The 14,063-nt window shown below is 43.2% G+C and overlaps 2 protein-coding genes across 9 annotated transcripts in view; one reads left to right on the top strand and one right to left on the bottom strand.

Moving 5' to 3' along the window:
• Nucleotides 1-2,961, top strand: part of FBXO38 (F-box protein 38) — a 46,771-nt gene extending 43,810 nt beyond the window's left edge. For all 5 annotated transcript variants that reach the window (XM_019734360.3, XM_019734362.3, XM_019734363.3 and 2 more), the window contains one exon: nucleotides 2,373-2,961. In XM_019734360.3, the coding sequence (XP_019589919.1) occupies nucleotides 2,373-2,551 (179 nt within the window). In that variant the 3' untranslated portion in view covers nucleotides 2,552-2,961. The remainder of the gene's footprint in view (nucleotides 1-2,372) is intronic.
• Nucleotides 2,962-7,241: 4,280 nt separating this feature from the next.
• HTR4 (5-hydroxytryptamine receptor 4) overlaps nucleotides 7,242-14,063 on the bottom strand; it is a 153,590-nt gene continuing 146,768 nt past the window's right edge. For all 4 annotated transcript variants that reach the window (XM_074313739.2, XM_074313738.2, XM_019734368.3 and 1 more), the window contains one exon: nucleotides 7,242-12,306. Coding sequence is in view for 2 of the 4 variants with exons in the window: in XM_074313738.2 (XP_074169839.1) it covers nucleotides 12,219-12,306 (88 nt within the window). In the remaining 2 variants the exon portion in view is untranslated. The remainder of the gene's footprint in view (nucleotides 12,307-14,063) is intronic.

A 14,063-nucleotide genomic window follows, 5' to 3' on the forward strand; every position in this document is an offset into this window, starting at 1 on the left:
ACCACCACCCAACCACCTCCACAGACAACACACCCAAAAGGCAGTCGCAGCAGGCATCAGAGACCTGCTAAAGCGAATCCTGCTCTATAAGGTCAGCCCCTGCACAACAGCTCCTCCACTGTAATCAGCCAATCCTCACAACCAATCAACCAGATTGAGAAGGTCAGTACCACCTATTGACATGCCAACCGCAGTCAAGGTTCAGCTACAACGGGGGCACACACAACCCCCAAGGGGCACACCAGGAACATCTGGCTAGGACACCAGGGGGACTGTGCCACTGGGCCCCACGGGACACCTACTACATAAGGCCACTCCGCTAAATGGGGAGACATAGCAGCCCTACCTAATACATAGAAACAAACACAGGGAGGCAGCCAAAATGGGGAGATAAAGAAACACATCCCAAATGAAGGAAAAGAACAAAACTCCAGAAAAAGAACTGAACAAAATGGAGACAATCTGCCAGACACCAAGTTCTAAACACTCATTATAAGGATGTTCAGTGACCTCAGGGAGAACTTCAACAAAGAGATAGGAAACATAAAAATGGGGATAGAAAACATGAAAAAGAACCAGTCAGAAATGAAGACTACAATAACTGAAATAAAGAATACATTAGAGGGAATCGACAGCAGATTGGATGAAGCAGAGCATCGAATCAGTGATTTGGAAGATAAGGTAGCAGAAAATACCCAGTCAGAACAGAAAAAAAAAAAAAGATCAACAAAATGAGAATTAAGGGACCTCTGGGACAACATCAAGTGTACTAATATTTGCATAATGTGGTTAACAGAAGGAGAACAGAATGAGCAAGAAATTCAAAACTTACTTGAAATAATGACTGAAAACATCTCTAACCTGGTGAAGGAAACAGACACGCAAGTCCAGGAAGCGCAGAGTCCCAAACAAGATGAACTCAGAGGCCCACACCAAGACGCAATTGTAATTAGAATGGCAGGGCTAAAGACAACGAGAGAGTATAAAAGCAGCAAGAGAAAAGCAGTTAGTTACCTACAGGGGAGTTCCTATAAGATTATTAGCTGATTTCTCAACAGAAACTTTGCAGGCCAGAAGGGATTGGCACAAAATATTCATAAAAGTGATGAAAAGCGAGGACCTACAACTAAGATTACTCTTACTGAGTAAAGCTGTCATTTATAATCAAAGGACAGACAAAGAGCTTCCCAGGCAAGAAAAAACTAGAGTTCCTCACCACCAAACCAGTATTGCAAGGGATGTTAGAGGTACTTTTTTAAGAAAAAGAAAAAAAGATAAAAAATAGAAAAAATGGCAATAACTACATAGCTGGCAACAATTACTTTAAGTGTAAATGGATTAAATGCTCCAATCAAGACATAGGAGGGTTGACTGGATAAGAAAACAAGACCCTTAAATATGCTGCCTACAAGAGACTCACTGTAGGTCGAAAGACGCACAGACTAAAAGTAAAGAGATGGAAAAAGATATTTCACAGAAATGGAAACAAAAAAAATAAAAACTGGGGTAGCAATACATATACCAGACAAAATAAAATAAAAGGCTCTTACAGGAGAGAAAGGACCCAGTAATCCCACTTCGGGGTATTTATCCACAGAAACCCAAAACACTAATTCTAATCGACATGGGCATCTGTATGTTCATTTCAGCATTTTTTACAACAGCCAAGATATGGAAACAACCTAAGTGTTTATCAATGGGTGAATCTATAAAGATGTGGTAAAGGAATGAAGTCTTGCCTTCTGTGGCAACATGGATGGACATAGAGGGTATTGTACTGGGTGAAATAAGTCAGAGGGGAACAAATACCATATGATTTCACTTATATGTGAAATCTAAAAAACAAAATAATCAAATAAACACAACAGAAACAAACTCATGGAGACAGAGAACAGATGGGAGCGGGGATTGGAGGAATGGGTGGAAAAGGGGAAAAGATTGTGAATCAAAAATTGGTAGTTACAAAACAGTTCATGGGCATATAAAGTAAAGCTGAGGGAATTTGGTCAATAATATTGTAATCACTATGTTGTATACCAGAAACTAATATAACATTGAATGTCAACTGTAATTGAAAAAAAAAATTGTTAAAAATATATTTTGTGAGGAAATGGATTTCAGAAACTGCATGTACATGTGTATGCCTTACCTCTCTGATGCATTTTCACCTTGGGCCCCTAACCATGTATGCTTTTAGGCATCAAACATGGTGTATAACTAATCTGATGGGGACCCATTCCGTGAGCTATACACATATCCGTGGCGTTGCATTATAGTATTATAGGCATGTTTCATGGACCAGCTTAATCAAGTGTCCTTCCAGATAGTTCTGATAATCATGCGTGTTTCCCCTTTTCTTTCTAATTTCCAAGGCACCATCTATGCTCCTCGAAGGAAAGGGCAGCTGTCTGCAGACATCTGTATGGAAACAATAGGAGAAGAAATTTCAGAGATGCGTCAGATGAAGAAGGGTGTGTTTCAGCGAGTGGTGGCAGTTTTTATCCACTATTGTGATGTCAATGGGGAACCAGTAGAAGATGACTACATTTGACCGGTCCCTCCTACGTCCCAACTCTTCTGGCAGAAAGCTGCGGGGGCCGTCCGGCTGCCGGCGACACCATGTGGACTCGGGCCGTGTCGTTGGAGGCCCTGGTTCAGTTTGGAATATAGGAAATCTATAAGGAACATTGAAGTTGTATACAAAGATTTGTACATAGAGGAGATATACAGACACTTCCTAAGTACCAACTTTATATCATATGTTTATACAGTTTAATTTAAAAATTCATTTTAATGAAGGCAGATAATTGGAAAGAGTTCATTTTTCCTGACTTTGTTCATAAAGTGTCACTTTTTGGCTGAGCCTCCATTTACTATATTCTTAATGATCACTGTCATCCCCTTAAATCTGTGCCTTTTTCTTCTCGAGCAAAGCAGTTTGAGTAAATCTGTTGAAGAGTCTTTGTGTCTTGTGTGCTTTTTTTGTTACTATTAAAACACAGACTGAACCCTATAGTCAGAAGTGGCTATATGTTTCTGTACAAAATTGTGGTTCTTTTTTCTTTTGGTATTATAGTTGCCATACTTCTTAATATCAAATAAAAAGACTCATGGAGTTCAAAAACAAAAACTGAGTTTGAGGGGGAAATGCGAAAGTTTCCAAAGCATTTCTAGTTATTTATTTCCACATTCAATTGTGTATATGCTTTATCTTGACTATAAAAATAAAAGTTTATTAAAAACTTTTTTTGCCTTGGACCTGAATCCCTCTTTTTAAAGAAAAGTAGCAAATACGCAGAAAAAGAATGTTTAGAGTTGCATCTAAATAAGATTCCAGTATAGTCCACCTTCTGATCTCTCTCTTTTTAAGTTCTGTGGCTGCAAGATATTCAACTCACAGAACTGTACACAACAGAATACTGGGAACAGCAGAGCTTCCCAGGATATCTGGTCATCAGAAAATGGCCTCTCCTTTCTCGAAGAGAAACTGCCCAGCTAGGGCAGTGATCTCTACAGTATTAAGAGTGTCAGATCAAGAGCAAACAAAAGCCTTAGAGCCGCAGCAGCTGCGGTTGAGGGTCAGATTTGCCATTTGCTAGCTGAGTGACTTCAATAAATTGCTTAAACTGAAGGTCTGGGGGAAAAAATACAAACTTTTCAAATACAGTCATGTGCTGTGTAACGACCTTTCAGTCAACAAGGGGCCACATAAACATTGGTGGTCTTATAATGGAGCTTAGTTACGTCATAGCCATCTGGGAAAGTCTTAGCTCAACACATACTGTAGGGTAAGCTCTGACAGTTTTTTGAGTCCCCCCCCCCCCCCCGCCTCCTTTTCATAATGGAAATGTCTGACTTAAGCTTTGCAGACTCATCATCTCAAAGATGGCTATCTCAAACACATTGCCAGTCAGGACTATAAAAAGCCTGGCCACCCCTCCTGAATCAGGTCCTTTGTTTTAGAGATCGGTTGATTTCCACAACCGACCATTTGACCTACTTTTTATTTCTCTTCCCACGCTTTTAATTCCTGCTCTTAATGTTTTAAATTCAACGAAGAAAGAGCCTTTGAAATCCGTTTTTATTTATTGGGGGGCCCGCCAACCTTGACCCTAATCAAAGAGAACCTCAGACCTATGCTCTCTTTCTCTACCCTGAAACTTGGTGTGTGGCCCCACCTGTACTGTAATTTCCAAGTCTGGTAATAAACCTTCAAAGTTTCTTGATGGTGTTGCTGAGGGGCGTCTTGCAATCATCAGAACCACAAGGGTTGGTCCAACCACAACAATGAGGCGACTAATAGGCTGAAACCAGTGCAAAACAATTATGTGTTTGTGAAGATGCTGGTGTAAACACACCTATTGCGCTGCCAGTCCTATAAAAGTATAACTCGTACACTTACAGTGGTAGTTTCTGTAAGTGCACTCTGATCACAATGACGAAATCGCCCAGCATTTCTCAAAACATCCCCTTCATTAAGCAGCGCATGACTGGAGCCTATGTAGTTACCATCTGTATGAGGGGTAAAGGCCCTTAGAACTTATCTAATCCAACCCCTTCATTTACAAGGGATCAGCTGAAGCCCAGTGAGTTCTTAGATGGTCGAGGACTGGTTAAGGCCAGGTGAGACAAGAATACAAGTGCCTGATTCCCACAGGGTTGTCTCTGTCTCATTTAATGTGCACAGAAATGCAAGGATGCCAGCAAGTTTTCCTAACGCTAAAATAGTCTGAATGATATTCTTTCTTCAAAGTTCTCTCTTTTCCAAGTCTTTTAAAACCCTATTAGGAAGACTGGTAGGTACTACACTAAAATCATTATTACCTTGTTTTTAAATCTGCTAACTTCCCTTTTAACTAAAAGGGTGTGTTCCACTCTCCAGATTAGAACCGTTATCAGTGAGAGTCAGGAAACAAGTTATAGAACATTCTAGATATTTCAAAATAATACAGAACTCCCAGCCCTCAGCGAAAATTCAATCCGAATCTGTTTTTTTCATTGTAACCATAACCAAATAATTTAAGTAATGCTTTAGGTTAGCCACTAGATGTCGCTGCTCTGTAACTTGGTGATCCTCTATCTCACGCAATGCAGTTAGAACAAGTAGACGTACAGCAGGGGGCGCTAAAGTCATTCTAAAGATGCCCAGAGTGGCCCAACTGAAAACATTTGGAAGATCCCTATTTTTTTTTTTTTGTTTAATTTCCCCCCCCTTCTTCCACCTCCCTCCCCGACTCCCGTTCAAGCCTGTTGTTTCTCAGTCTACTTGTGTAGGACACTGCTCCCTGGCTCATGCTGGTGTAATGCAGGGATTCTGGTCCCGCTCCCCGCATAAGAACGCAGGATATGGTGAGGCCAAAAAGGAACACCCACGTAGCCATAGATAGGGGGTTCATACCACTGTATTCTCACTGGCGGCTGGGTTGGAGACACAGGAGCCACATGATCCACAATCTGCCATCCGCTTCTCTGCCAACCAACCAAAACCCCCTGCCAGCACAGCCACGGCAGTTATATCAGTGGCTGATGGCCAACCGGTAACAGCTGATGGCCAACTAGTCACAGCTGATGGCCATCTACTACCTGAGCCAGCACCTTTCCACGAGAGGCCGAGAGCCTGGAAACAGCTCTCTGGGACTCTGTCCCTACACTGGTATTATGAGCCTTGCGCTCCCTCCCGGCTGAGGCAGTAGGTCAGCCGCTCGTGGCCAGAGCAGCTGCTGGCCACTCATGCTGGCTGCCGGCCGCCACTCATGGCAGCACATCATAGCACAATAGGGAGAGCCATTGTTCTCAATCTTAGCTGTAGAGGGCGCAGCTCACTGGCCCATTTGGGAATCGAACCGGCAACCTCGGCACTAGGAGCCTGGCGCTCCAACCACTTGAGCCACAGGGCCGACCTGGAAGATCTCTATTATAGTAGACATTTGGTAAATGTCTATGGAATGAATGGTTGGATAGCGATTGCCCTACAGCAAGAGTCAGCACACTTTTCCATATGGGGCCAGATAGTAAATATTTTAGGCTCAGACAATTACTCAACTCTGCTGTGGTATGAAAGCAGCCATAGAAGATACATCAATGAAGGGGCATGACTGCATTACATTGAAACTTTATTTATGGACACAAATTTGAATTTCATATAATTTTCACATGTCTCAAGATACCTTTTGATTTATTTTCTAACCACTTAAAAAAGTAAAAACCATTCTCAGTTTACAGACTGGAGGATTTGCCTACACCATAGAGAACTGAGTTGTCCCCTATGCATTCAATTATGTGTCACCGGCATGTAGAGCAGTGTCTGACATATTTTTAAAAGGCCTTAAGAAAAGTTTCATGGATGGATTACTGAATTACTGTCAATGTCAGAGAGAGAATCAGGTCTCTGTCCTAACGCTGCCAGGTGTGTGAGTCCTAAACCTCGCTCTAAATCATAGCTGGCACCACAGTTCTCACAGGGATTTCGCATATGGAATCAGTAGAACTGAGTTCAGATTCTGACTCCCTCAAACGACAGCCGGGTGACCTGGAGTTGCTCACAACCCTGGCTCTGGAGCCCTGGTTTCCTCATCTGTAAAATGGTAACAGTGAATAATATACCCACGCCACAGGACAGTTGTGAAGGTCCAACGAGAGTCTTCAGTAAACTGGAAAGTGTGATGCAAGTGGACGTAGTATTGCTCCCACTATAACTCCCTTTATTATGAAAGGTTTTTTGTTTTCTAATCTTCCCATAACTTTCTATTCCTTAGACCACATACCAGAATGGCAGGAAGCACAACTGGTGAGGCCATTAAGAGGAAATAATACTATGAAAGCATTTTTAGAAGCGTTTACCAAATGCTTCCTATATATCCTCATACTAACACTTTCAAATGTGTTTGATCGTTATGTCCTCTACTTTACTGTTGGGGAAATTAGGGTTAAACATCTTGTTGAAAAACACAAATCTAGGAAGTGGTGGAAGCAGGAAGCCGGCAATCTGACTCCAAAGCCTGTGCAACTTGAGCGAAGTTGTCTCAGCCCCTCAAAGGGAGGGAGGAGGCAGGGAGCCCATGGAAGGGCCGGTTTTCCCCACAGGGAAGCTGCCAAATCAGAGCTGCCGGTTAAACTTGAAACCACTCCACCGACCTTCACTTGGTTAGCGCAGTCCCACAAAAAGGGGGCTGCTGATTTTCCGATGCCTCAAATGCCCCACTCAGACACGGGGCGCAGCCAGAACGTAAAAGAGACAACACTGCAAAAACTATACGTCTATTGTATGAAACACATACACGGCAACTAAAAAGAATGACGAAGAAGCACGTGTCTCTGTGAAATGACGTTGACGGTGTACCGTTGAAAAAGGCAAGTCGCAGATTATTACAGATAGCTTCATCTTATTTCTGTAGAAGAACAAAACAAACCCGTGCATTTGTATATGTACATTTACACATGTGTAAATACACAGAACACGTTCTTGAATTACATAAGCCAGGCAATGAGAGGAATTACTTCTTGGGTGGGGAGTGGGATTGAGTTGGAGTCAAGGGGTATTTTGCTGTATCCATATTATTAAAACTTTTTATAACGAGAATCGATTGCAGAAATATATGTATAACCCGTTATTTGTATAGTCTAAAAATATAGAATTTGTATATTTTGAAATCAAATAAGTTTAAACAGGAGGGGGAAGAAAGCAGTCTGTTAGAATGGAGTGGCCTGAAAAGTGTTTTCAGTCCTGACTTCTGTCCCATGTATGCTCTCTGTCCTTGGACACATCACTTTCCCTGACAATGTCTGTTTCCTTTTTTATAAAATGAAGTCAATCACTAGTTCCCCCCATGCTGCCGTGAGAGGCTCAGGTCTTGTGCAAAGGGCCTGCCGTGGTGAGCTGATGGGACCAATGGCAACCTCTCCACAGAGTGCGAAGGTTCCGACTCAAAAATGTGCCCCTTCCACTGGGGAGCAGCAGCCCCGGTGATGTCTGGAATACACAAATATATATTTGTGGCTGACTCCTTTGGCTGACATATCTGATTCTCAGGGTCCATTGCTGGTTACTTGGTGATTCCAGGTGCTGAATACTGAAAAGGCTACAAAAGATCAGTGCAGAAGGGCCTTTTCTGCTGATCAACCGTCTAGTACCTGTATCCCTCTGTTGTTTAAAGATGGAAATCGAGGCTCAGAGAGTAGAAGGGAGCAGAAGAGAACAATAGAGCAAGTGAGTGGCAGAGGTTCCCACGGGAATAGGCACATTCCCCAGCTCCTCTCCAGGTCCCAAGCTGATGCGAAAGGGAAACTCTTACTGAGGCAGCATGAGATGAGGGAGGGGACCATACTTGGCTTGTTCACTGCTCTCTCCCAGCGTAGGGTCCAACACAAGAATGTGGACTACGTTAATCCTGAAAATGAACAGTGTTGCATGTGTTTAGGACTGGGGGCTTTAGCATCAGACGGCCTGTGTTTGCGTTCAACTCCACACTTCCCAGGTCTGTTTCATTGGGCTAGGCAGGCAGCAGGTCTCTCAGCTGAGGTTTGCTCGGCTGTAAAACAGGGTCATTTTGGTACTTATCTTGTAAGGATTTCATGAGGGTTAAATGAGATAATCTATGTAAAGCACCACAGTGCCTAGCAGAAAGGAGCTCATTAAATGTTAGCTTTTCTTATTATTGCTACATTATTATTATTATTAACTAAGATATGTTCTGGGTGAGTTAAAAAAAAAAAAAAAAAAAAAAAGGAAAGGGAAAGGAGAAACCTAATCTGAACTGAATATAACAGTACTTAAAAATATAAGCAGTTTCACGTCCCTTCTCTCTACGGTTCCAAAAAGTATGGAATGCAACTTGTCATTGAATCACATTAACTAATAAAGTTTGGAAGTTCATCTCTGGTACATTCTCTTTCAACCCTCAAGGGAAGTGGCCCTACTGCTCTCCAAAACTCACTCGTCTCCCTTTTAGACACTGAAGCGTTGGGTAAGCTCTGACCATTGGCTTCTCGTTAGAATTTAATGACTTTGTTTTGTTGTCATTTATCTCCATGGCTGCTTTCTATTTATGGCGAGTAATACTGATTTTCTATTTAGGGTACTGATATAATGTTTCTTCCTAAAATAAATTTATGTAAGTGAAAACGTGAATTGACTTAAATAAAAATATTGCATAAATAACAGGACAGGCAGGACACATATTTGGTAAAACTCCTCACAGTGGACCTTGGCTGACGCATGTTGGAACACTCACAATCATCCTACCAGCTCAGAGATTTCCTCCATTTTGTAGATGAGACAAGTGACACTAGTGCCGTTTAAGTCCCAACATGACATGGTGTCCCAAACTCGGGCCTTTGTTTACGTTCAAACCAAATATTTGGCCTCAGTTTTCTAGACTGGATGGAAAAGATGTTGCAAATGATGGCTAGAGGAGGTCAAGGCATTATTAGTCTCTCTTCAGACCAGCTATTACAGGAATGACTTTGACCAGAGCAAAGCTGAGTAATAGAGAAAAAGAATAAAGCCACACTGATCTCTCTTTGAGATCCAACACCAAAGAGAAAAATGCATAGGCAGCACGGCACCCAGAAGACACTACTTATGTTCTTACTTGGAGACAATATTAAAGGCAATTTAATTATAGCCACTCCTGGCCCTGCCCTTGACCCCCTCCCTCATCCATCCTCATGCCCACCCCCCATTTCCCAGCTAGACAGCAATTTTCTCAGGAAAGAGCAAGTTAGCAGCATGAAGAGGACATGTTGGTGAGACGAGCAGGTGAAACCTCAGAAAAAACTGGTTTTTCTACAAGCACGTACGTGGGTGTCTGTTGAAGAAGTTGTTTTTTATCTCTTTTGCTTTCTAGCTGCTGACCATGAGCTGGACAGGGAGTTTCAGGGCTACTTCCTGTTTAGCCCTGCAGGTTGGAGAGTTCAGTTGAGAAGAAACACAGGTGAACCTTTTTTATCCCCACATGGGGCAGTCTGGTTGCAGCACCCATCACCCCACTGATTGTCAAGGCCATCTGGCTGACATGGCTGGAGCAAATGCCCTCCTCCCTGGAAGCACCTCTTCTTGATACCGCCAGCTTCCAGAAAGAGGGTGGCCTTCTCAGAGAAGAGGGCAAGATAGAGGTCTCCTCTTTCTTGGACAAGCTCTAAGTTTCCTCCTTTGGAGGCTTCCGTACACATGCTATATTACCTGGATTCCCAGAAGCCAGAGATTGAAGTAATGCCAGGCTAGTAACTGTCCAGATAGAGCAAGTCTGGTTCTGCCCTGGAACCACCAATGTGGACATTTGGAGCCTCACCCATATCATCCCAGCCCTGGTCTAAAGAGACAGCAAAGTTTGCCTTGAGACCCTCTCTGCAAAAAAGACCATCTTTTTACCAGTAACAAGGGCTCCTATTCCCTCAAGTGCTGCCCTTTCCCTGGTCCAGAGTGCTTATCACCTCTAGAGACACCAGGCGTGGGCTGGCCCACAGAAGCATGTCCAGAGTCCAGAAGATATGGCCCCGTGACACGGGAAGATCTCATTTTCCCACCTATGTTGTAGTCTCTGGATCCCTGATGAATCCAATGTGCCTTTTAATATGGTAGATCTGCCACTGAGAAATATTTTACATAAGCAGATATGTTTGCTAAGCTGCTGGGAAAAGAAGCATTTCAGAGGCAAGAAATCCTACCGTGTTTATGTATGTGTGTATATACGCATGTATTAAAAAGTAGATCCTATCCACTTGGGGACATTAAACAAAGTTTACCAGCTGCCTAAAAGAAAGTGGCTAAGAGCAAGTAGAAGGACCAGGAGAACTGGTAAGGTTAGGAAGTTCTGGCATACCTTTGTCTTGTAGGGTGTGTGAGATACGAACCTCCTCACCCCCACCCACCCCTCCACCCATGTTGCTTGCTCCCTAGGTTTCCTTATGAGGACGAGCAATCAATCTTTTCAATAACGTTTTTATCAGTAGCCAAAAGAAAGACAACTGAAAAAAATTTACCCTCAGAGCCTCAACCTGGGGGGATAATTCACCCCACAATAAAGTAATCTGGTGGAAGCTTTGACACTAGGGAAATAGCTCCTTAGGAGGTTGGAGGAGGGGAGCTGCTGGTAAAAGATGTAGAAAAGTGGTAGCCCTAGGAGCTTCACAGACGGGAGCCAATGAACTGTCCCAAGAAAGTTGGGCTGTGGTTCTGTCTTTGCCCAGCAGCTGCCCTGCCTGTGACCAGCCGCTGCCTCAGCACAGAGCCCTGAAAGTCCCTGAGAGGTGTCTGATGGCAGCACCCCCCTTTCCCTCCCCAAATAGGAGTTGTAAAGCTGTTCTCAATCAGCATTCTCCGTAAAGGCATGGGTCCATTTCCCATTGTCATGGAAGGGAAGTGAATCAAGATCCATTCCAAAAGACTTCAAAGCCAGTATGCCAATGAGAAAATGTCACCTTGAAACACATGTCCACATCAGACTGGCTATAAAGATGCCTTTTGGTAATGGATCTGAAACCAAAACTGAAGCAGAGTTTTCAAAATCTACATTCAAGATAAAAGAAAAATGTCCACGTCTGTGAACTGAAAAATACTGATACTTCACTTAGCAGTGTTTATGTGCTTCTGGATGGGTCCCTTGGCTTTGATGTCAACCTAATTTCATTAAAAGAGCCTCGATTAATTCACCCACCAAAGCATGTCCAGAAGCAGATGGCCAGAATGGAGAGAAAACTGGAACTGTTTAGTTTAGAAAGAGGAATTAAAAGGGTGAGTGGGTGGCAGCTCATTGTCTTCTAATATCCAAGGGCTCTCAAGAGCAAGAGGGGGCCAACTGCATGGCCCAAATGGAAGCTGGAGCACTGACAGACTTGTGTTCCAACACAGAAAAGAACTTCCTTATACTGAAAGTTTCCCCACACTAGAAGGAACTGCATTCGGAGGTCCTGAGCACCTGTCTCTAGAGGTGTGCAAGCAGAGACTAACCAACGTCCAGGGCTGCTGTGGGACCTGCTGCTCCTGCACTGGGTGGGAGGCTGGATCTGACAATGCCTCAAGTCCCTTCTCAACTCTGAGAGCCTCCATGCTCTGGCCTTGGGTGCTAGCCAACACTGATCTCCATGTACTGTCCCTGGGCCCTCAGCCCCACCGCCTCGCGCCTCACGGGTGGTGATGGGGGTCAGGAGAGGTGCCAGGGTGCCCTGTTCATGCAGAGATGAATGGGAATGAATGGCTTAGTTGCAAGCCATGTCCTCAATCAGAAGCATGATTCCAGGGATTCTGGGTCATTGTGTATGGGCAGTTTCTCGAGTTCCTGGTGATTTCCGCCGTGCAGAACTGTGTACCTAGGGAGAAAGGAAAGAAAGCATGAGAATTCAACAGGCATCCTTCAAATGCACCAAAGAGAGCATTCCCACCAATCCTGATTTCCTTTCTACTGCGTGCTTCCCAGAGCATGGTGAGGTGGGGCTTGATATGGGTAGTATGTCATTGAGAGGGACGTCCCAAGAAATGGATCCAAATTGCTCATTTTAAAGGTGAGGAGCTGAAGGCCTGGAGGAAAGGCCAGGCCCAGTGGTACACAGATACCACTGTGTACCCACAGGCCCAGGGAATCACAGAGCTGGGACTAGAACCCAGATGTCTTTTCTCCCAACAAACCCTACAGCTCTTGTGTTACTCAGCAAGATGGACCCTATGTAGCACCTCAAAGCTATACTTGCAGATGTTAAGTTCTCTCTACCAGGGATGGTTCTGGCAACATCAAAGTGTTGACTGAGATTACTAAACCACTCCGAGCCTGGAAGACCATGTAACTGTATTTGTTCCTTTGGTTCCTTTCGGTGACATTTGGAACAGTAAATCCATTAGATCAATCAAACAGCAACTTGACTCCAAGCATCACAGTGAAACTGACTACTTGACAAGTGTTTATTATTTTTCTGTAGGATCACACAGTTGCATGCAATATGTTAATTGTATTTAAATCATTCTCTTGGTGGGAATGCAGATTGGTGCAGCCGCTATGGAAGGCAGTGTGGAGGATCCTCAAAAAATTACGAATAGAATTACCGTATGACCCAGCAATCCCTCTCCTGGGTATCTACCCCCAAAAAACTGAAAACCTGTATACATAAAGACAAGTGTGCTCCAATGTTCTTTGCAGCTTTATTTACGGAAACAACCAAAATGTCCTTCGCTAGATGAACGGATAAAGAAGTTATGGTATATATACACAATGGAATACTATTCGGCGGTAAGAAAAGAGGATATAGGAACATTTGTGACAACATGGATGGATCTTGAGAGTGTAATGCTGAGCGAAATAAGTCAGAGAGAAAAAGCAGAGAACCATGTGATTTCACTGATATGTGGTATATAAACCAAAAACAACAAAGGAACAAGACAAACAAATGAGAAACAGAAACTCATAGACACAGACAATAGTTTAGTGGTTACCAGAGGGTAAGGGGGATGGGGGGTGGGAGATGAGGGTAAAGGGGATCCAATATATGGTGATGGAAAGAGATCTGACTCAGTGGAGAACTCATAATGTGATATATAGATGATGTATTACAGAAGCGTACACCTGAAATCTATGTAACTTTACTAACAATTGTCACCCCAATAAACTTTAATTAAAAAAAAATCATTCTCAATTGCAAGTGGGTCTTGTCATCAGTAACCCAGATTCCAGCATCTGACAGTCATTCTTATAAAATTTCTAGAGGGTTTAGGGGCACCATCACTCACTTCTCTGAGACCAGTGCAAACCCATTCAGTAAAACAAATACACACACACACACACACACACACACACACACACACACATACACACACACACACACACACACACACACACCTGCCCATTTGGCATTATATGCTGACAACCAAGTTGGTGGTTTGTCATGAATTACATTAATGCTTTGCTTTGAATTATAATAATTTATTGCTGACTTGTACTGATTGGTTTGTGTCTCCCAGGAAATGTACTAAACCCTCTCCATGAATTACCTTATTTAATTTTCACAACAGCCCTATGAGATAGTATTATGTTCATTTTTCAGTTAAGCAAAACGATGCATAGCTTCAATGACGTGCC

The sequence above is a fragment of the Rhinolophus sinicus genome, chromosome 5 (assembly GCF_057876585.1).
Source record: "Rhinolophus sinicus isolate RSI-liver-muscle chromosome 5, RSI-T2T, whole genome shotgun sequence".
Taxonomy (NCBI): domain Eukaryota; kingdom Metazoa; phylum Chordata; class Mammalia; order Chiroptera; family Rhinolophidae; genus Rhinolophus; species Rhinolophus sinicus.